The sequence below is a fragment of the Schistocerca americana genome, chromosome 1 (assembly GCF_021461395.2).
Source record: "Schistocerca americana isolate TAMUIC-IGC-003095 chromosome 1, iqSchAmer2.1, whole genome shotgun sequence".
In the NCBI taxonomy this organism is placed as follows: Eukaryota; Metazoa; Arthropoda; class Insecta; order Orthoptera; family Acrididae; genus Schistocerca; species Schistocerca americana.
In genome coordinates this window covers 693,435,506-693,456,840 of record NC_060119.1, presented here as the reverse complement: position 1 = coordinate 693,456,840, position 21,335 = coordinate 693,435,506, and the positions used below count along the sequence as shown (strand labels likewise).

General features: G+C 44.2%; 1 protein-coding gene across 1 annotated transcript in view; it reads left to right on the top strand.

The window, feature by feature from the left end:
• Nucleotides 1–21,059, top strand: part of LOC124592197 (potassium channel subfamily K member 18-like) — a 217,336-nt gene extending 196,277 nt beyond the window's left edge. Inside the window, exons 6-7 of the mRNA XM_047131817.1 lie at nucleotides 5,619–5,892; nucleotides 20,721–21,059. Coding sequence (XP_046987773.1) covers nucleotides 5,619–5,892; nucleotides 20,721–21,059 — 613 coding nt within the window. The remainder of the gene's footprint in view (nucleotides 1–5,618; nucleotides 5,893–20,720) is intronic.
• The last annotated feature ends 276 nt before the right edge of the window (nucleotides 21,060–21,335 follow it).

Genomic DNA, 21,335 nt, shown 5'->3' with positions numbered 1-21,335 from the left:
AACTCCGGCCACATCTGCTTCAAGTCACACCAGCTGCTGCATTCACGTACCCTGTATAGTTCGGTAAATATGCACACGGTTCCAACTGTCTACACTGAGCCAGCAGCCATTTCGCTATGTTCCAGAGATATTACATGCGACACGAAATAAAAGCATAACAACTGTTATCTACAAACCTCTCACATGTCGTATTACTACTAAACTCATCACATATCTATGAACACACTAAAGAATGCGTCACCTCTCTTTCCCTTTTACGTAAATTTCCATTGAATAAAGCGTTACAACTCCTTCCCCGTCGTACATTCAACAGAATAGCTCTTTCGGAGCTCAGTGACTTATCTCTTTCTCTGACTAGGGTATACATCTTTTGCTACATTAATATCAGCCTTCTTTACAGAACCGATAGTCTAGGGTATCGTAGATGTTGTATTTGTTCGTAAAAACACAGTTTTCTCCGCCTTCTGACTGATTTGACTCTCCCGCCACTAATTCGTCTTCCGTGTGAGTCTCTTCAACTCAGAGTAGCGTTTACATCGAACATTCACATTTATCTCATGTACACTTCACTCTCTGTCTTCCCCTAAAATGTCTACCTTCCATTAGCGCGCAAACTGTTCCGTAATATCTTTTCAGATGCCCTATCATGCAGCCCGTTTCTCTGATTCATGTTTTCGACATTTTTCTGGTCGATTCTGTAGAGAGTCTACTCATTTCTGACCATCTTAAATTTTCAGCATCCTCTTGTGGCACCTCGTCTTAACCTTTCGATTCTGTTTTCCCCACAGTTCACGATTCATTTTGAAACGTTCTCCGATACTTCCTCTCGTATTTTACATGAATTTCCTTTGAGATGTTTTGATGCCTATCGAAGCAGTGCACACTGCTTAACAGCGAGAGAGAATAACTGATGACCAAACCGTCACAAACAACAAGTCATAAGCAAACTACCTGCCTCAGGAGGCGCAAGGCTAACAGTGGTGCATGGCTCTACTGAATATCAGACCTGGCTGTTGGCTCTACGTCTTTGAAGTCCAACCACACATCCTCAATCTTTTAACCTTACCTGATCTTACCTGCAGTGCAACTGTTACAACGTCGCGCTCCCACATATGAACTCTGACAGTGAATAATTGTAAAAGAACATCACTTTGTGGTTGGTAAACCTATAAATAAGTACCAGAAAAAACTGATGAAAACTTAATATATTGTTGAGGCCCAGTGTCCTCCAGTTTTGCAGGTGTTCATTAATTACATCAATTGCACAAAGTTACCAGTCACTTTTATTAGAATTTACAGATCTCAGACGATCGAAACTCATCCTTCCCGACGCGACGCTATCCGTATGGACGATGATTTATTCGCCCTTGAAGGTAAAGTTCTAAGCTGCCACAGCTCTGCTAAGTTATGCAGAATATACTTCATGCTCTCTGCCACACGGGACTTCAAACTACAACGCCAGGATTGTTTAGGATCTGTTGGCACTTAATAAGTCGATATTCACCAAGAAACAAAAATAAACTAACCCACTAACCCCACCATTGTAACCAAGTGGTCATCAGCAATGGTATAAACACAATAATGAGACAGTGAACACTGGGACAGTCAAAGTATGCTACTTATTGACATGAGTTGGACTGATAGCTTCTCGCCTAGCATTAATTGTGCTTGTTACCTACCTTCGCCTAAGTTCATTTGTTCTCACGAGTGAAACTACACTTTGTAAACACCAAAAAATTCACTTTCTGTGCGTCAACAATTGATTAGGCGTTATTGACTCAATATGATCAAAGACAAAGCTTATCGTACCGTAACTGTGGAGCTGACGTTCGCTGCACATCCAAGCTCCTCCAACTCCAGCCGCGTTCTTCCATAACAATGGAGCGTCTGCCCCATTATTGGCCGTCCTGGCTGTCAGTGACGTCACACCATCTACTTTAAAAAGTATTAATGCTTTAATATAATGGTAGATTAAATTGTTGACTTCATTGGAAATACTCTTAGAACTGCCAGTATTCCTCCTACCACTTAACTATGACGATCTGTAACTTTATCATGTACTATTGTCCTTCTTCCCATCTTCTGCCCCTTGGACTCTTCCACCAAGTAGTGAAGGGGTGTCCATCCCTTCATTCTATGCATATTAGCGTTCCTCTTCCATACTTCGAAAGCTTCTCATCATCGAAGTCTGAATTACTCTAATGCTTTGTCCTCGACAATGGCTGCTCGCTCTCACCACTGGCTCGAATTAATTATGATCATCAACATAAACTAAAATTAAAATATTTCGTGATTCTTCACTCGTGATTTTTCTTATTACCAAATTTAATATTAAATTTTACATACATCTACACATATTAGACCCGATAACTTCTCTCCATTATTTTCATGTAACAACATACTACCACCGAGATGATACAGTGGGATAACATATCACTGCCTCATTTCAATCTGCATACTATTATTTGCTCCAGATGCATACTGTCAGAAATTTCTTTCTAAAATTAAGTCGGATTATTGATAGTAGTAAACAACTTGCGGTAAAGAATGCTTTGTTTGCAAGTGCTAGTCTGTTTATGTCCCCTTTGCATCACTCTCTATGTGTTATTACGCTTCCATGGTACTGCAAGGAGACTTCAGTAACTTGGTTACACGTCCCTATGTCAGACCAAGTAACTTTCATTGAATGCAGCTCTACACTTTAAACAGACACAGACAAATGAGAGAATTTTTCAGCATAGTCACCATGTCTCTATAAACAATGGTCGAAATGTCCTCTCAGTCGGTCAGTCCTTCGAAGACAGAAATCCACTCCTTGGTGAAGGCACCATTTGAGGACCACTGTGTGAACATCCTCATTGTTAGAAGAAAATCTCATTCTCCGCCAGGTGTTCTTCGTCGACTGCCTGGGCATTGTCCTCGGTGATCGATGTCGACGTCCCCCCTTCCGCATCAGCGGCAACCACGTCTGTGCGGCGCTCATCATATTGTTTGCTTACTAACTGTAAGACTTGACGCAACAACGCGTTTGGCCCGTAAACCGCCAGAATTTCGTGATGAATATGTACGCAAATTAGATGTCTTACGCACAAGACTCCTCTTACGTACTTCAATGAGGACTACCTTTCAGTGACCGTGCTACTTCGTTCACACACTGTGATGCATCTATTAACAGTGCCGCAGCATAATTTCGTCTGCAGCACCCGGAATATGTACTCTCTTGTGACAATGTGTCACTCTTGTTACGGAAAAAGCGTGGGACAAGATGCGTAACTCACTCTCTGAAGTTCGTACGTTGAGTTTCACTTGGTTTATCACTTCTTTACCATTCAGCTTAATGTTTCATGTCTACCTCTAGCACCACGCTTGAAATACATTGTCTCTTCGGTGTTACATACTCTAAATTTCAATTCCTTACGGTGTTACTTTGAAGGACAGTATCCAAATCATTTCACAATTCTGTGTCGCAGTGGAGTTTTATTGCTGAATATTTTTCCTACATCCTCAATTTACATCTGACGTCCCACTTAGTGATTTTGTTCCATTGTCTCAGAAACCATTGCATGCGGTAACCTCAGGCATACACGGAGATGAAAAAAGTCATGGGATACCTCCTAATATGGTATATCGTATCAGACCACCTTTTTTCCAGCATAGTGCAGCAGCTAGACGTAGCATTGCCTCAACAAGTCGTTGGAAGTCCGCTGCTGAAATACTGAGCCATACTGCCTCTATAGCCGTCCGTAATTGCGGAACTTTTGGGGATTCAAGTCGGGCGATCTTGATAGCCAAATCATTCGCTCGGATCGTAACGAATGTCCTTCAAACCAATCACGAACAATTGTGGCCTTTGGTGACATCGTTGTTTGGGAACAAGCAGTCAATGAATGGTTCAAATGGTTCAAATGGCTCTGAGCACTATGGGACTTAACATCTTTGGTCATCAGTCCCCTAGAACTTAGAACTACTTAAACCTAACCAACCTAAGGACATCACACACATCCATGCCCGAGGCAGGATTCGAACCTGCGACCGTAGCAGTCGCGCGGCTCCGGACTGAGCGCCTAGAACCGCTAGACCACCGCGGCCGGCAGTCAATGAATGGCTGTCAATGGACTGCAAGTAGCCGAACATAACCAGTTCTAATCCATGATCGATTCAGCTGGACGAGAGGACCCAGTGCATTCCACGTAAACACAGCCCACACCATTATGGGTCTTCCACCAGCCTGCACAGTGCCTCGTTGACAATTTGGTTCCATGACTTCGTGGAGTCTGCGCCACCGTCGAACCCTACCATCAGTTTTTATCAACTGAAATCGGGACTCGGCTGACCACGCCAAGGTTGTCCAGTCTCTTTTGGGTCCAACCGATACGGTGACGAACCCAGGAGAAGCGCTAAAGACGATGTGCTGTTAGCGGAGGCACTCGCGTCGGTCGTCTGCTGCCATGGCCCATTAACACCGAGTTTCGCAACACTGTAGTGCTTGTCTGTTAGCTCTGACAACTCTATACAAACGCTGTCGGTCGTTAAGTGCAGGCCTTCTCCGTGGCGAGAGGCAATACCTGAAATTTGGTATTGTCGGCACACTCTTGACACTGTGGATTTCGGAATGTTGAATTCCCTAACGATTTCTGAAATGGAATGATGTCGCATGCGTCTGCCTCCAACTATCAATGCGCTTTCAAAGTCTGTTAATTCCCGTCGTGCGGCCATAATGAGGTCCTATATATTTTCATGTGTATGGCCAGTGTACAAATGACAACTCCGCCAGTGCACTGCCCTTTTATACCCTGTGTACGCGATACTACCTAATTCTGTATATGTGCGTATCGCTATTCTATGACTCTTGTCATCTCAGAGTAAATCTACATCTACATCTATATCTACATGACTACTCTGCAATTCACATTTAAGTGCTTGGCAGAGGGTTTATCGAACCACAATCATACTATCTCTCTACCACTCCACTCCCGAACAGCACGCGGGAAAAAACGATCACCTAAACCTTTCTGTTCGAGCTCTGATTTCGCTTATTTTATTCTGATGATCATTCGTACCTATATAGGTCGGGCTCAACAAAATATTTTCGCATTCGGAAGAGAAAGTTGGTTACTGAAATTTCGTAAATAGATCTCGCCGCGACGGAAAAGTCTTTGGTTTAATGACTTCCATCCCAACTCGCGTATCATATCTGCCACACTCTCTCCCCTATTACGTGATAATATAGAACGAGCTGGCCTTCCTTGCACCCTTTCGATGTCCTCCGTCAGTCCCACCTGGTAAGGATCCCACACCGCGCAGCAATATTCTAACAGAGGACGAACTAGTGTGGTGTAAGCTGTCTCTTTAGTGGACTTGTTGCATCTTCTAAGTGTCTTGCCAATAAAACGCAACCTTTGGCTCGCCTTCCCCACAATATTATCTCACACTCTAGTACCGAGGAGCCGCTTGAAGCTCGGCGCCCACTTTGCAAGGCAGCCACGCTACACTGTGTCCAAACGGTGTCTCTTAGGTCTGCTGTCACGTGTAGTTTAGCCTCCTCTTTGTGATACGTGTAAAGCTGTGACAGGTTGCCGCCCCTGTAGCTGGCTCGTGTTGCCTGGTGTGTTACACAGCGCGGCGGCGCACGACACGCCGTCGCGGGTTCCCCTGATCTGGAGGCCGACCGAGCAGCAGCAGCAGCAGCAGGCCGGAGGCGGTGGCCCCCAGCTGCACCTGCAGACGCTGCCCCATAAGCGGCCGCCCACGCCGCCCCCGAGGCGCGTGTCGCACGCGCATGCGCACGCGCACCAGCCTGACGTCACCGCCGACGCCACGCCGGCTTCCTGCACCGCCACGGCCGACTCCGCCGTCTCGGGCGCCAACCACGACGCCGCAAGGCACCGCAACGTACGTCTTAATGGTCGACCGCTGCAATCTGAAACAGTCTCTTTGCCATCATTTACAATTATTTAAAACTGTCCACATAAATTTCTTAATGCACTGAACCAACAGTCAGACAGTCACGCTTGAACCGCGTTGTTACGATAAAGATTGTGGATACTTCAGAACGAAGGAAGGAAAAGCACATGGATGCTCCAGCGAGTACCATTATAGTACAATACTACAGCAAACGTTCAGCTGGGAGCAGGAAGGTCTCAGGTCAACAGATCTTACATTTCAAACAGAAAGACAGCTTTATTTTCAAAATATCCAGAATGAATCTATCATTCTGCAGCGGAGTGCGCGCTGATACGAAACTTCCTGACAGACAAAACTCTGTGCCGGACCGAAACTCGAAATCGGGATGATAGGAGATAAGGTATTGGCGGAAGTAAAGCTGTGACGACATGTCAGTCGTGCTTGGGTAGCTCACTGAGCACTTGCCGGGAATGTAAAGGTCCCGAGTCGAATCTCGTTCTGGCGTACAATTGTAATCTGCCGGGAAGTTTCGGTACTCTAAATAGTTACATATACTCTGATAAATTCAAGTGAATGCAAGCAAATGAACAATGTAAGTTTAGTATTATAAATTGAACAATTTACCTTGAGATACCAAGCCGTTGAGCCTCACACCCTCTGGTGGTTCGCTTCCAAAATAAATAAAGCACAGTATGAAGTAAAAAGAGAGAGAAAAACTTATCACTTAACGAATGTTCAATAATAATAAATCCAACATGAAAGAAATTTAGCTATTAGAACATGCAGTGCGCCACTATAAAGTAGCACTGAAATAAATAGGTAACGATAAAAGGTGTATGCATAAAATTTAAAAGGACGACGCCTAGCTGACTTCAAGAACAAGTAGTAAAGCCGTGAGTACCAAAGACAGCACAAATACTACTGACAAATTACAAACCTTGCTTGAACCCGACTGACAGGAATATCTCTAGGACAGGCAGACAGAAACTTTGGCATTGTACATAGCCTTAAATTGAGATTATTGAGGTTCATTGCATTTACGAGCGTATGAATAAAATTTGAACGTGAATGCCCAAGTGGCTTCAACTAAGACAGGAAAACTGAACTTGGATTTATGATGAGTACACAATAGATTGCGGAAATAACTCGTAATATTCATAAATTATCAACTGTCCTCAAAGCCAATAGAAATAAATAAGAGTGGCATAAAATAATTTATCACTGTAATTTAGGGAGACCCACAAACTCATTTTAAATAACAAGCCAGCTCAAGCCTAAAACACACAGTATATTGGTCCCTACGACCTAGCTGTTTCGAATGTTCACACAGTATGCATACTATTGTGCCCACCATGCACGTCCAGCGTGCGCCAATGCATTAAGTCCACTCTTTAGGCATAAGTAGATTAAATTCCAGAACTGTCATCCACCAAATCCGAACGGCTTGGTTCTCGTTCTTATAAACAGATAGAAAGGCGTCACCCACTCCATAAGAATAATACTTAGCTCCGGCAGTTATTCATAACATCCTTGTCCCACATGACTGCCAGCACTTGCTCTCGGATGGCCATCCTCCAGGTATCGACTGAGACCAATCTGATGTTGGCTGCCGTTAAGTCGCGTGACAAAGTCTCCCGCTTGGTGGGACGTGAAAGAGACAGTTGCTTACCTACGAGCAAAGACGTTACATCGCACTTTCGATTACATATCACTCCGGTCAATTAATGTAAATTAAAAAGAAATAACGTGACAAAGATCCTGCTTTCCTGCTTTATATGATTTTATTAACTGTTCAAAGTCATCCATGTTGATTTGAGTTACATGATGACTACACCGTAATATAAAGTGTGTTTTGTGCCTAACGTTACGTTCTAAAATACTACAGACATTCTAGAAGGGTTTAAAGACTTTGTTGGTTCATTTTCGAACTCCGACTTGCCCAACGGTGACAACTGTCATATCATTAATATGCTAGAATGTACAGAGGCCATAGAAATTAAAATAAAAGAAACATTAAACTAGCTTTGACAGAAAATAACTGAAATTAGGTAAACTGTAATGCGTATCTACATACATCGTATGCATTTCCCTCTGGTAAATGCTATTCCTGGATCATTATCTTCACCTGATGCCTCAGTTTTTCGTTTCTAGCGTCATTTCCTCATTCATCAAAGATACGGCAAATCTCTTGTAAAATTCTTTGAACTCTTGTTTTCCTTTAACTTTGTTTATGGTAAGGAACGTTTTGGGTTTTTCTACATTTTCAGTTGTATTAAAGCTTGTCCATATTTTCGTCTTCATGCTTATGTGGAAAGCATTTTGAGTACTGCACTGCTAGCTCATTACGCGTGTGTCATGCAGACACTTACACACGTTGACATACAGCTGCAACGTAGAGTTCAATACGTGGTGCCACATCTTGACAAAACGCTTAATGGTGGAGGAAAGAGTTAAAGAAAACAACAACAATAGCAAGCCAATTCTTGAATATGGATAAAGTCTCCAAATAACGTAAGGCGGAGCAAGACGTTGGAATTTTAGGTAAAAGAATGAAATACTGGGGTAGAGCAGTGACCGAAATGTTCAACAATATTCAAACCCAAGCCTCTGATTCTTTGAAATGTTTGATCAGAGCAACTGCAAGTTGCTTTTCCGTGCACTCTGCTTGTTGTCACAATTGTTGTACTCAAAATTTTGCTGTCTTGGTCTCACTTTATTTTTTATGATTACACTTTTTGGCATTCAACCATCCTCAAATCTCATTTCCTCGTTCCACTATATAATTATTATCGGAGTTGCTCACGTGTAGCTTCCAGAAATTTATCCCCAAACAGTCTTGCCACAACTGGGTGCAGTGAACGCTCATTTGTTCGTGGCATCAGGCCAGAGGCACTTGATTCGCCTGATCAGGAATGTAGCGAACTAGATCACGCTCACCAACAAGAAATGATACCTTCTTTGGTGGCAATGGGGACTTTCAATCAGACCTTTCGCTCCCTAGTTGTTACAGAGTTTGCAATGGTTGGAATAGTACGACCAAGTTTCAAAGCACTTTCCTAGTCCTCAATTTTCATCAGCGGCAGTAAGTCATGTTAGCTTTGTTAAATCTCTGTCAAGTAACCTTCAGTTACGGACGGTATAGCGTCCCCTTAGAAAAATTATGAAAGACTGTGCTAGGAAACTACGTTATTTGATTTTCAAACAGCTGAGCAAAACACAACGTACTCAAACAGTTTTATCTTTACGTATTCTGATCATCACTAAACTGAAACAATATTTTTAGCGCAACGCAATCTGACTTTCAAAATTCCCTACAAAAGAATGGCCCTGACTAACAATAACCTATACCTTTCATGAATCACTTACCTCACAAAAACCTACGTAATTCGAACAGTGAGCGTCAATACTGCCAGCTAAATAAAAGATTCTAACTACTGAAGGTTCTAAGTATGGATAGCAATAGTTAGCAAATGAAAAATTTTCATAGAGAACAAACCATGTATTTACCATAATAGTGTTCAAAAGGCATCATATATATATATATATATATATATATATATATATATATATATATATATATAGCCGCCAGCAGTGGTGGATGTGGAGAGAGAGATGCCAGAGTTCTGAGAGGTTGCTGTAAGAGGACGATATATATATATATATCAATTCATGACATTCATCTTTACAAATTTCCTTTTTCTGGCGGACACACGTCCAGATCGTCCTCTTACAGCAACCTCTCAGAACTCTGGCATCTCTCTCTCCACATCCACCACTGCTGGCGGCTCACCTCCGACTGCACAACGCAACGCGCTGTTCACATCCAACTGCCCAACACTACACAAGCGAATATTCCAACAATGAGTCCAACCAGCCACAGACTTCATACAGCACAGTTAGTGAGTTTCATACAGAGCGCTACGTGGCGTTACCAACATAAAAACCTAACCCACTACTTACAACGGTTCATACTGGTTGCCGTGCAGGATCCGTTGCACTGATGAATTCAGCAATACGTTTTCGTATTCTTTGAAAATATTATTTTACTTCCGCGTAAAATGTGAAGATAATGTCTACTTAAATTTTGTTGCACTTCTTCAAGCCATAAACTAGCCTTTCACGACTCCATAACAAAATCGAGATATAATTTTAGTACCCATGGTGCGTATTTACTGAAACTAAGTGACCAGATGTTCTTACTGTTCCTTTCACTAAAAAAATGACTAAGATAACAATCGTCCCAGATTTTTACCATCATTTGAATTATCAGCCAGCAGAGCATACTGTTTTGGCTGTGAAGTCTTTCGCTACCTAGTCCTTAGACAAAAAGTTATCGGGAAATTTGCCCTCCGTTTTAGATACTGGCTTGTATAGACTCTCTAACTGGTTATGAATTGAAACTTCCTGGCAGATTAAAACTGTGTGCTGGACCGAGACTCGAACTCGGGACCTTTGCCTGCAGAGTGAAAATCTCATTCTGAAAACATCCCCCAGGCTGTGGCTAAGCCATGTCTCCACAATATCCTTTCTTTCAGGAGTGCTAGTTCTGCAAGGTTCGCAGAAGAGCTTCTATAAAATTTGGAAGGTAGAGTCGTGCCGTGAGTCGTGCTTTGGTAGCTCAGTTGGTAGAGCACTTGCCCGCGAAAGGCAAAGGTCCAGAGTTCGAGTCTCGGTCCGGCACACAGTTTTAATCTGCTAGGAAGTTTCATATCAGCGCACACTCCGCTGCAGAGTGAAATCTCATTCTGGTTATAAATTATTAAAGCTCGGGTTGAAAAGTAAATCGCTTAGTATTATGAATGTATTACGTTTAGACCGTACAATAAAGAAGAAGAAAAAAAAAGGTCGCGCCGAAGGACTTAGCTACACTGTAAAACGCCGCGAACAACTACGTTTTGCTTAGTGGTGGAAGCTGGACACCTAACTGTGCCACAATGAGAGGGAAATAATGAGCGCACTGGCCTGTAGGTTGGGTTAAGGATTAAAATATGCATGTAAACTTTACAGAAATGCATTGAAACATCTTAGAAGAACCCACTTTGAAGACACTCTGGCTGAACCTAAAATTAATGACAGGAATATGGAACAAAGATTGACACTACCGTTAATCTGGGGTGACTCCGACTTCCTTACTTTCACTCACCGACCCAAGTCATCTGGTGAGAGAACATAACAATAAATCATTTTTAGGCGTGTTCTATACACAGCTTCAAGCAAACTTTGTCCGTAATATTGTGTTACACGTTTGAAATATGAAAATAAAACTATTGTACCTCTTTTTAATAACTAAAATTAGGCTTAATAAGTAGAATTTGGCCAGTACATCCTTCAGAAGTTCTAAAAATCCAGACAATACTTTGTCAGTGATGACACCACGGCAACGGGGCCACTTACGTGCGACACGTGCCGTATGGGTAAACTCCCTCTGCCATCAGTAGTTGTGGCAATTACTTCCAACTCGTCTATCTAGTGTGTGTTACTAGAACTTGTTTATCTAATATGTAGATTTCAGCCATTTCTTCTTTCTGAAAGGCGTAACTTGCTTTTATTCAAAGCGGTTTATTCACGCCTCGGAGGTGGAGTGGCGGACGGAGGTCGCTGTTATGGCACACTTGCACGGAAAATGTGACGGAAGCAAATTCGTTCCGGGCGGTAAATGTGCCCTATATCAGCGAAGGATTAGGCCGTTGTGTATGCAAACGAGGGTATCGAGAGCACGAAGGAAAGTCTCCGCAGCCAGTTAGGCATAAAATGAGTTTCGTTATACTGAGTTAAAAGCCGTGATTTTTGCGTGAACGTGAGTACTTGAGTTACAGGAGGAAAAAACAGTCGTCTTAGAGTTTTATCAGAGCCTAGTCCCAACATCAAACTCAATTTACTTTTGGTGTAATATACAAACGAAACCTTTCTATCAGCCTTCAAATACATAGCACCTCTCCCGGAAGTGAATATTTGAAACTTATTGAAAAACAATGACAGACTCCGTTCACAAAATTTGCATTTGACCGATATGAACCGATTGAATAAAATGCCGTAGGAGAGAGAATTTGGAAGCACAGTATCACGTCCGTTCCAACGTTAGATTAAGGAAACTTATCATTTTCGTAGCTGTGTTCATACCCACTTGTCACGAAAAATTGGAACAATGCACGTAGCCGTTTATGTCACATTTTATTACATATAACAAGGTCTTTGGATACTTTATGGGTCTTTGGATTCTTTATGAGCTTATGTTTCGTGCTACTGTTTGCAAGTGATTTCTTCGTTCCTTACTACGTTCAAGATAAACTCTATGGCAGGCCAGACAGGACTTCAGCTCTCTGCCATTCTTCTTGTAAAATATATCTCAGACATGCGAGGCTCGTTTTTTATGTGCTGACACTTCTACGTGTCACATGGATTCTTCACTTAGTTGTCAGCTAGTTTGATATTTAGGTGCGCGGCGCTTTAGAACTCAATTCCTTAGTTTTCATATTTCAATACTGTGCTCTGTTCCGTATATACTATTTTGATCTATTTTACTGGAAAGTCGGGGACCGGAGTTCAACTCCCAGTACTGCTAATTACTTCTCCCTTGACCTGAAGTGGTGGTTGTGGGAGAGGGGGGGGGGGGGAGACTGGAGAGTACTCAGCCTCAATGAGCCAGACAGGGAGCTACTTGACGGAGAAGTGGTCGCTCCAATGTCCAGAAAGCTGACAACGTGCGTACCCATATCGCGTCCAGAGACGCCATTTGTCGAAGGATGACAAGTATTAGTTTGGACTTCAAGTGTGACCGCAGAGTTGCTTTCCCTTCTTAATTTCCTTAACTGCATATATGGAAATGACTCTCAGACAATTAAACATTCTTTTGTTTATTCACAAGATGAAAAGTTTTGTGACATACTTTCTGCAGAAGGACCTGGGAAAAAAATCTGCGATGTCATCAGGATTCGTCTATTGGCAATAACGGCTAGAGAGATTGGCGAATTGTTTATCGCATGTCCTACGATTATAGATGGCTGCTAGTACTGCCTAGTAGGTAGGAGTTGCCAGTAGGAACAGGCGTAAAGCGTAATCTTTCAGTTGTCCTTACGTTTACTTCTCTATCGGAAGTTTAATGAATTTCGTAATCTATGGATGACAGTCATGCGTTCGGAAAGTTCTCCTTCATTGCCAGGTTCATTAACAATGGATACCCTAACACATCTGTTCCTTCAATGAGTGAGAATTTTCTCGTGAAATTCTTTTCTCGTCTGGCGGCGCTTCCTTTCGTTCTTGATGCAATGATTTGTACCATAACAGATTACTCTGTTTCCGGGATTTCTTACCTGAGAGATCCACGTTTTGCCATATAGTGTGTGGTACGTTTATTCTTTGCCATCGTTTGTCAACACCAAATGTCTTACGTTTCTCTCTTGTGTCTCATCTCCTAAGTTTTCCTTCCATTAGCTTCATTTTTTTCATATTACGCTCTAGCTGTTAAGGTTATTGCTACTTCATCTTACCACTTCTTCATGTTAACCGTGATTCATTTTTACAGTTAACTCCTGTCACCTAATTGTATTTGTCGTAACACTAATTCTGAAGGAAGTAATATTTATTACTGTTTAATGAGTCTCAATTCTTTAGAATGATTGCAATATTTGATCAAAAGTATCCTTACACTTATCTGTGGACATTAATTTGGGGTGTGACCAGCCTTCGCCTTTCTGACATATTGAACTCTGCTGGAGGCGCTTTCAATAATGTCTGTGAATGTCTATGGAGGAATGGCAGCTGAAGGGAAGTCGATATTCTAACTCGTCCGAAAGGTGTTCCGATGCGTGCAGATTTGGATTTTGGGCACGGCAGTCCAAATGTTGTCCACATATCATTGCCTCACAGATGCTGCTGTACGACAGGATGAATTGTTATGCTGATACAGTTATCGTCTCTGAACAGTTCCTCTCCTTTACGTAGTACGTAATGCTGTAAAATGTATTCGCATCCTTCTGCATTTGGCGTTTTCTTAAGTGCGGTGAGGGGACTACACCGTAACACTATACTATAACATTACCTCCTTCATTTCGGAACCACGCGGCTGCTACGGTCGCAGGTTCGAATCCTACCTCGGGCATGGATGTGTGTGATGTCCTTATGTTAGTTAGGTTTAAGTAGTTCTAAGTCTAGGGGACTGATGACCTCAGATGTTAAGTCCCATAGTGCTTAGAGCCATTTGAACCATAACATTACCTCCTCTGTACGTAACTGTTGGCGTTGCACTTGATGGCACTCGAAGCACTCATTAAACCCAGACCCTTCCATCGGATTGCCACAGGGATCTATGTGATTTATCACTCCAAACCACTGTTTTCCAATCATCCACTGCCTCGTGGTTCAAAATGGTTCTGAGCACTATGGGACTTAACATCTGTGGCCATCAGTCCCCTAGAACTAACTAACTAACCTAAGGACATCACACAGATACATGCCCGAGGCAGGATTCGAACCTGCGACCGTAGCAGTCGCGTGGTTCCGGACTGCGCGCCTAGAACCGCTAGACCACCGCGGCCAGCCTGCCTAGTGGTGTCGCTCTTTACATCTCCTCAAGCGTCACTTAGCAGTGACTACAGAAATGTGTGACTTATGAGGAGCTGCTCGATCATTGTACCACATTACTTTTAACCCTGTGCACGAAGTCATTGTGCTAGTTGGACCGCTGGTAGCACTTGGCAATTCACGACTGTAAATAGATGGGTATCATTACTGTCAGCTGCAGCAGGACATCACGCGGAATCAGCCGTGACTAGTGAAAATGTGTACTGGACCCTGATTCGAACCCGGGATATCCTACTTACTAAGAGGTGCCTTAACCATTGGGCCATATAGAACACACCGTTATAGAAACTACGTGGACTATATCGGCACGCCTCATGGCCGATCCAAATTCCCACAGAGCGCCATCTATCCTCAGTCCCTGACCATTGTACTCCCATTCGCTAATCTGAGTTTCCCACAGGAAGTCGGACGTATATGTGCATCAGCACAGAGGAAGGTGGATCCATTTCCCAGCTAGACATATCAGTTGTATGAATGCGTGATGTCTGTTCTTTTATCTCCCTTTTCATACTGATTTACTGGTCCAGTATCCTCATATACTTTCTCTATCTTCATCTTTGGCTTGCGACGTCTGCATGTATACCTGAACTCTCGTTGTCGGTATAGATCTGCTACCGATTCTGATGGGAACCCTATCACTGTATTTTCACAATAACACCTTCTCCGTCCTAATTTCCTATTCACTCCAGATATACCATTTTCTGCTGCTATTGATGTTACCGTATACTCATCTGACCAGAAATCCTTGTTTCTTCCCTCACTATATTGACTGAGCCTTATCATTTCCCTTTTCAGATTTTCTAGCTTTCTACGACGTTGAAACTTCCAACATTCCATGTCACGTGTCGTAGATCGTTATCCCTCGTTGGTTATTCAATCTTTTTCTCCTTGGCAATTCTGGAGATCCGAATGGGGGGCTATTTCGAAATCGATTGGCAATGGAGAGAACATCATGACAGATTTTTAATTACAGAACTTTCAGCATTGCAGTGCGTCAGCAATCGTAAGTATCGAAATAATTATAAAAATCCGTCTCTATTGCACAAAGTACCTGGCGTTTACCTAGGTTTCAGCGTGGGTAACCCCTTCTTCAGAACAATTATATAAAAATGGTTCAAATGGCTCTGAGCACTATGGGACTCAACTGCTGAGGTCACTAGTCCCCTAGAACTTAGAACTAGTTAAACCTAACTAACCTAAAGACATCACAAACATCCATGCCCGAGGCAGGACTCGAACCTGCGACCGCAGCGGTCCCGCGGTTCCAGACTGCAGCGCCTTCAACCGCACGGCCACTTCGGCCGGCGATTATATAAAATAGCTTGCCTAAATGGGCATAGTCAAAGGCTAAAATAAATACACGGTATTTGTAAAAAAAAGTTGTGGGGTCTTGCCCCCGTAGGTGTTTATTTTAGCCTTTGACTATACCCATTTAGGCAAGCTGTTTTATAAAATTTTTCTGAAGAAGGCGTGGTTAACCACGCTGAAACCTTGGTAAACACCAATTTTTATAATTATTTTAATTACAGGCCATGTGTGGTGGGGACACACATTGTACAATATGTCTTTAATGTAGTGGTTTCCATCGTCTTCTGCATCCTCATGCCATTGATCAGTGCTGATTCTTCCATCTTTAGTGGCAGTTTCCCAACCCAAGGGCAAGAGATTGCACTGGACCTCTTTCCGCTCCTCTGCCCCCTATGACAAGGCCATTGGCAGAATGGGGGTGACTTCTTATAACGTAAGTTTTCGTCCGCTATTGCCGTTAATTATTATTCGAAATTTAAGCGGTGGTGGGGATCGAATCCGGGACAGAGGACGTTTTGATTACTGATCAAATACATTACCACTATGGGTTCATCATTGTCCGGTTATTTCGTGATTAGGTGACAAATATCGACTTGGGGACTACTTGGGTGACGTAAGGCGGAAGCATAACATTCTCTTTCTTACGTGCGCCCTCAGTAGTGTCTGACCGTAACTACGTTGCACTTCTCTGGAAGCTGGTGATGCCGTGTTGTGCCCTCTATGTGTATGGCTACATCTCGTTTATTCTGGCGGACACTAGCTATTTATAGAGGATATACAAGAAGGAATAGTCAATATTCAGGGATACGACAGGAAAGATTATTCGATATGAAAAATATAGTAATCAGGGGCGCTAAAATGCATACCTTAATAGCTATGAACCATCTCCGCTACTGTGAAATACATCTATTCTACTGAAATCGTTTCATAGCTCTTGAGTTACGCTTTTTAGAGACAAAGTTCAGACCACTTCGTCAAGAAATCTGGAAACCGAACAGATATTAGTAGACGCGGCCCACTGTCTATAAGAACGATATTAGCTTTTAACTTTCGACTCGCTTACGGAACAGGTTCTCTTACCTCAAATTGATAAATTTATGTAATATCATGACAGAATCATTTCGGCTCACCTGAAATAAAAGACACTAACCTTCCGTACTACGCACATGGGCTACGTAAGCATAGTTGAGACTAGGACAGTGTCCTGTTAGGAAAAACGATATGCACTGACCCACTTCATAGTGAACTCTCTCTTGAGAATGCCATAATAGGCCAAAATCGCGACCATGATGAATACAAACATTTAGTAACAGCCCTAGTGGAAAAGCTTGTCCTGTCTAAAATATTGAAGGCCTGTGGATACAAGTAAACGGAAAATAATCCTCCTCTTTTTCCCTTGCCTTTTCAAATTATTTTGGAAAATATTGCTGTGTTTAGCGTTACATTACTGTATATTGAGAAACTGTAAACATCTTGAGGGTTTAAATTGCTTTATCAACTAGGAGATGTGGTGTTTGACATGTAATCACAGTTGACTCCTACAGTGGTTACGGTTACTACAAGCCACACCACAAGTTGGGAAATGGGCCCAAATTTCCAGTAGTTTACTGTCGAGTTGAGATTTTCACACACAAATGTTTTATTCATATCTTACAGAAACTAGCAGTACGGCAATAAACAGCCTTTTAAACACGCCGCTAACGGCAATCAAGTAATTTACAGCAATGCAACAGTTTAAAAATTTCTTTTAAAAACGACAATTAAGTCATTTATAGCAATACAACAGTTTAATATTCTTTTTTTAAAAAAACACAGAAGCTAACAGTACGGCGATAACAGCCTTTCAAAACACGCCGCTAACGGCAATCAAGTAATTTATAGCAATGCAACAGATTAAAAATTTCTTCAAAAAAAAGCACACACACACACACACACACACACACACACACACACACACACACAGAAGCTAGCAGTACGGCAATAACAGCGTTTCAAAACACGCCGCTAATGGCAATCAAGTAATTTATAGCAATACAACAGTTTAAAAAATTTAAAGATCATTAGTAAACAGGCTACTAAAGTAAATACAGAACTTTGTTAATAAAGTACAGTGAGGTAGTGAAGCTACCAACACCGCTATTAAAAAAAATCTAAGGTCTCAGCAAACACACGATTAATGGCAATAAAGGAATGGAGGAATTTAAAAGATTTTTAAACAAGAGTGTCCTGGAATATCATTAGAACATAACAGATTAGACGGACCCGTGTAAGGCGGCCACAAATCATCCACTCAGGGATGCTCAGGCTAGACAGAGTACTGACCAATTTAAATACGCCCGTAAACACCATTTCCACTCTCAGGCTGGTCACTGCACCGACTTTTATCCAGCTAAAACTTGCAATAAGATGGCTTAACTTGCTGACAGAATTAGAGCTAACCTCGTGCAAGGAAACATTACACCACACAGTCCTGAATGAGCGACCACATGATCAACCAACAAGAAGCATAAATTTACTCATAACACATGACAGAATAGCGACACAATTAAACTGCCAAAACTACACCTCCCATCCGGCAGTAATGAGAGGAGGAGGGAAGATCACTGTCTTCAATTACACCGGTGCCGGGGACAGGAAACCCGATCGCCGGAGGCCACAAGGCAGAAGAGACACTGGTTACGCAAACTTATTACTTAATGATTAAAACTTCCACTAACTTAGGTTGCAATTATGCTCGAACAGGCAGTACACGACCTCCAATAGCAAGGATCACACCTCCTACCGCGCACGCGTCGCCAGTGTACCCAACACGCCACGGTCACGCGACAACACGCTCTGCCACCGGAGTTCAGGTCTTTTCTGCAACGTTGACGGGTAGTGACCGCTCCTTCATGTTAGTTGTCTCCTTTTTAAACTCCAGTGTTGAAACGGAGGACTTAAAGAAGCTTGTTAACGTCCCACCAAGGTGAAAAGAACAGCAACTACTCGTGGGTCGATTCTGTGTACAACCAACCCGCGGGTAGCTCTTCCGTCAACTCCACCCGCTCGTTACACCCAACCGATATACACTCCTGGAAATGGAAAAAAGAACACATTGACACCGGTGTGTCAGACCCACCATACTTGCTCCGGACACTGCGAGAGGGCTGCACAAGCAAAGATCACACGCACGGCACAGCGGACACACCAGGAACCGCGGTGTTGGCCGTCGAATGGCGCTAGCTGCGCAGCATTTGTGCACCGCCGCTGTCAGTGTCAACCAGTTTGCCGTGGCATACGGAGCTCCATCGCAGTCTTTAACACTGGTAGCATGCCGCGACAGCGTGGACGTGAACCGTATGTGCAGTTGACGGACTTTGAGCGAGGGCATATAGTGGGCATGCGGGAGGCCGGGTAGACGTACCGCCGAATTGCTCAACACGTGGGGCGTGAGGTTTCCACAGTACATCGATGTTGTCGCCAGTGGTCGGCGGAAGGTGCACGTGCCCGTCGACCTGGGACCGGACCGCAGCGACGCACGGATGCACGCCAAGACCGTAGGATCCTACGCAGTGCCGTAGGGGACCGCACCGCCACTTCCCAGCAAATTAGGGACACTGTTGCTCCTGGGGTATCGGCGAGGACCATTCGCAACCGTCTCCATGAAGCTGGGCTACGGTCCCGCACACCCTTAGGCCGTCTTCCGCTCACGCCCCAACATCGTGCAGCCCGCCTCCAGTGGTGTCGCGACAGGCGTGAATGGAGGGACGAATGGAGACGTGTCGTCTTCAGCGATGAGAGTCGCTTCTGCCTTGGTGCCAATGATGGTCGTATGCGTGTTTGGCGCCGTGCAGGTGAGCGCCACAATCAGGACTGCGTACGACCGAGGCACACAGGGCCAACACCCGGCATCATGGTGTGGGGAGCGATTTCCTACACTGGCCGTACACCACTGGTGATCGTCGAGGGGACACTGAATAGTGCACGGTACATCCAAACCGTCATCGAACCCATCGTTCTACCATTCCTAGACCGGCAAGGGAACTTGCTGTTCCAACAGGACAATGCACGTCCGCATGTATCCCGTGCCACCCAACGTGCTCTAGAAGGTGTAAGTCAACTACCCTGGCCAGCAAGATCTCCGGATCTGTCCCCCATTGAGCATGTTTGGGACTGGATGAAGCGTCGTCTCACGCGGGGTGCACGTCCAGCACGAATGCTGGTCCAACTGAGGCGCCAGGTGGAAATGGCATCGCAAGCCGTTCCACAGGACTACATCCAGCATCTCTACGATCGTCTCCATGGGAGAATAGCAGCCTGCATTGCTGCGAAAGGTGGATATACACTATACTAGTGCCGACATTGTGCATGTTCTGTTGCCTGTGTCTATGTGCCTGTGGTTCTGTCAGTGTGATCATGTGATGTATCTGACCCCAGGAATGTGCCAATAAAGTTTCCCCTTCCTGGGACAATGAATTCACGGTGTTCTTATTTCAATTTCCAGGAGTGTACATCACGCGGCGGCTCGGTACAACCGACCACGCCTGGTCCGCGCTGGCGAGCCACACTGCCCTCCCGTGTCTGAGCGCACGCCCCTACTTCCGCGCCACCACACGAGGTTACAACCGGTCAAATATCTCACATACTCCATAGCAGTTTCCCGGAATCAAACGCAGATATTGATAGCAGAGGGAAAAGACAACCAAGCAGCCACTTAATGACGGACAACATATCAAACAAACATGTCAGGGGAAGAAAAGGAAAACCAATGCAATCTAAATGAAAGGTGTAGCACGAGTCGATACACAGGTCAACAATGTTGCGTTCATCCACAAAGAGAACTTTTTCCCTGTGCCTAACGCTGTTCGGAAAGTAATTAAAGCAGGTGACTGTTGGAGAGCTGTATGTATATGTGTAGACTGTAATGTGAGTGGTTGTGGTGTGGGCAGGAGGCGCTGCAGAGCCGGGTGCCGGTGTGGCTGGTGCTGGTCGTGCTGACGGGCTACATCTGCCTGGGCGCCGCCATCTTCGCGCGCTGGGAGGACTGGAGCTTCCTGGACGGCGCCTACTTCTGCTTCATCACGCTGTCCACCATCGGCTTCGGCGACCTGGTGCCGGGCAAGTCGCTGCGCACGTTCCAGCAGCGCGCCGAGCTGCAGCTGGTGGCGTGCTGCGCCTACCTGCTGCTCGGCCTCGTGCTGATCGCCATGTCGTTCAGCCTGGTGCAGGCAGAGGTGGTGGCGCGCTGCCGCCAGGCCGCCGCCTCGCTGGGGCTGCTCAAGCGGTAGCGCCGGCCCCCGCGCCCCGTCACACGGTCGCCCACCGACCAGTGGCTCTAGGGCGCCCAAGTTCTCAGACCCCACCAGCACTCGCCAGATGCAAGTGAAGTGCCGGCGAGATTATTGACTTTGTTCCAACTTGAAATATATCTTCTCATATAAGGAAGATCTACACACCCTCATGCTTCAGTTGGATCAAAACACTGTCGAGATCAATGTCTTCCCTCATTTAAGAGAGGTCTTTATTGAATCTTGTTCCAAATGGATTGGTGTATTGGTTGTCAT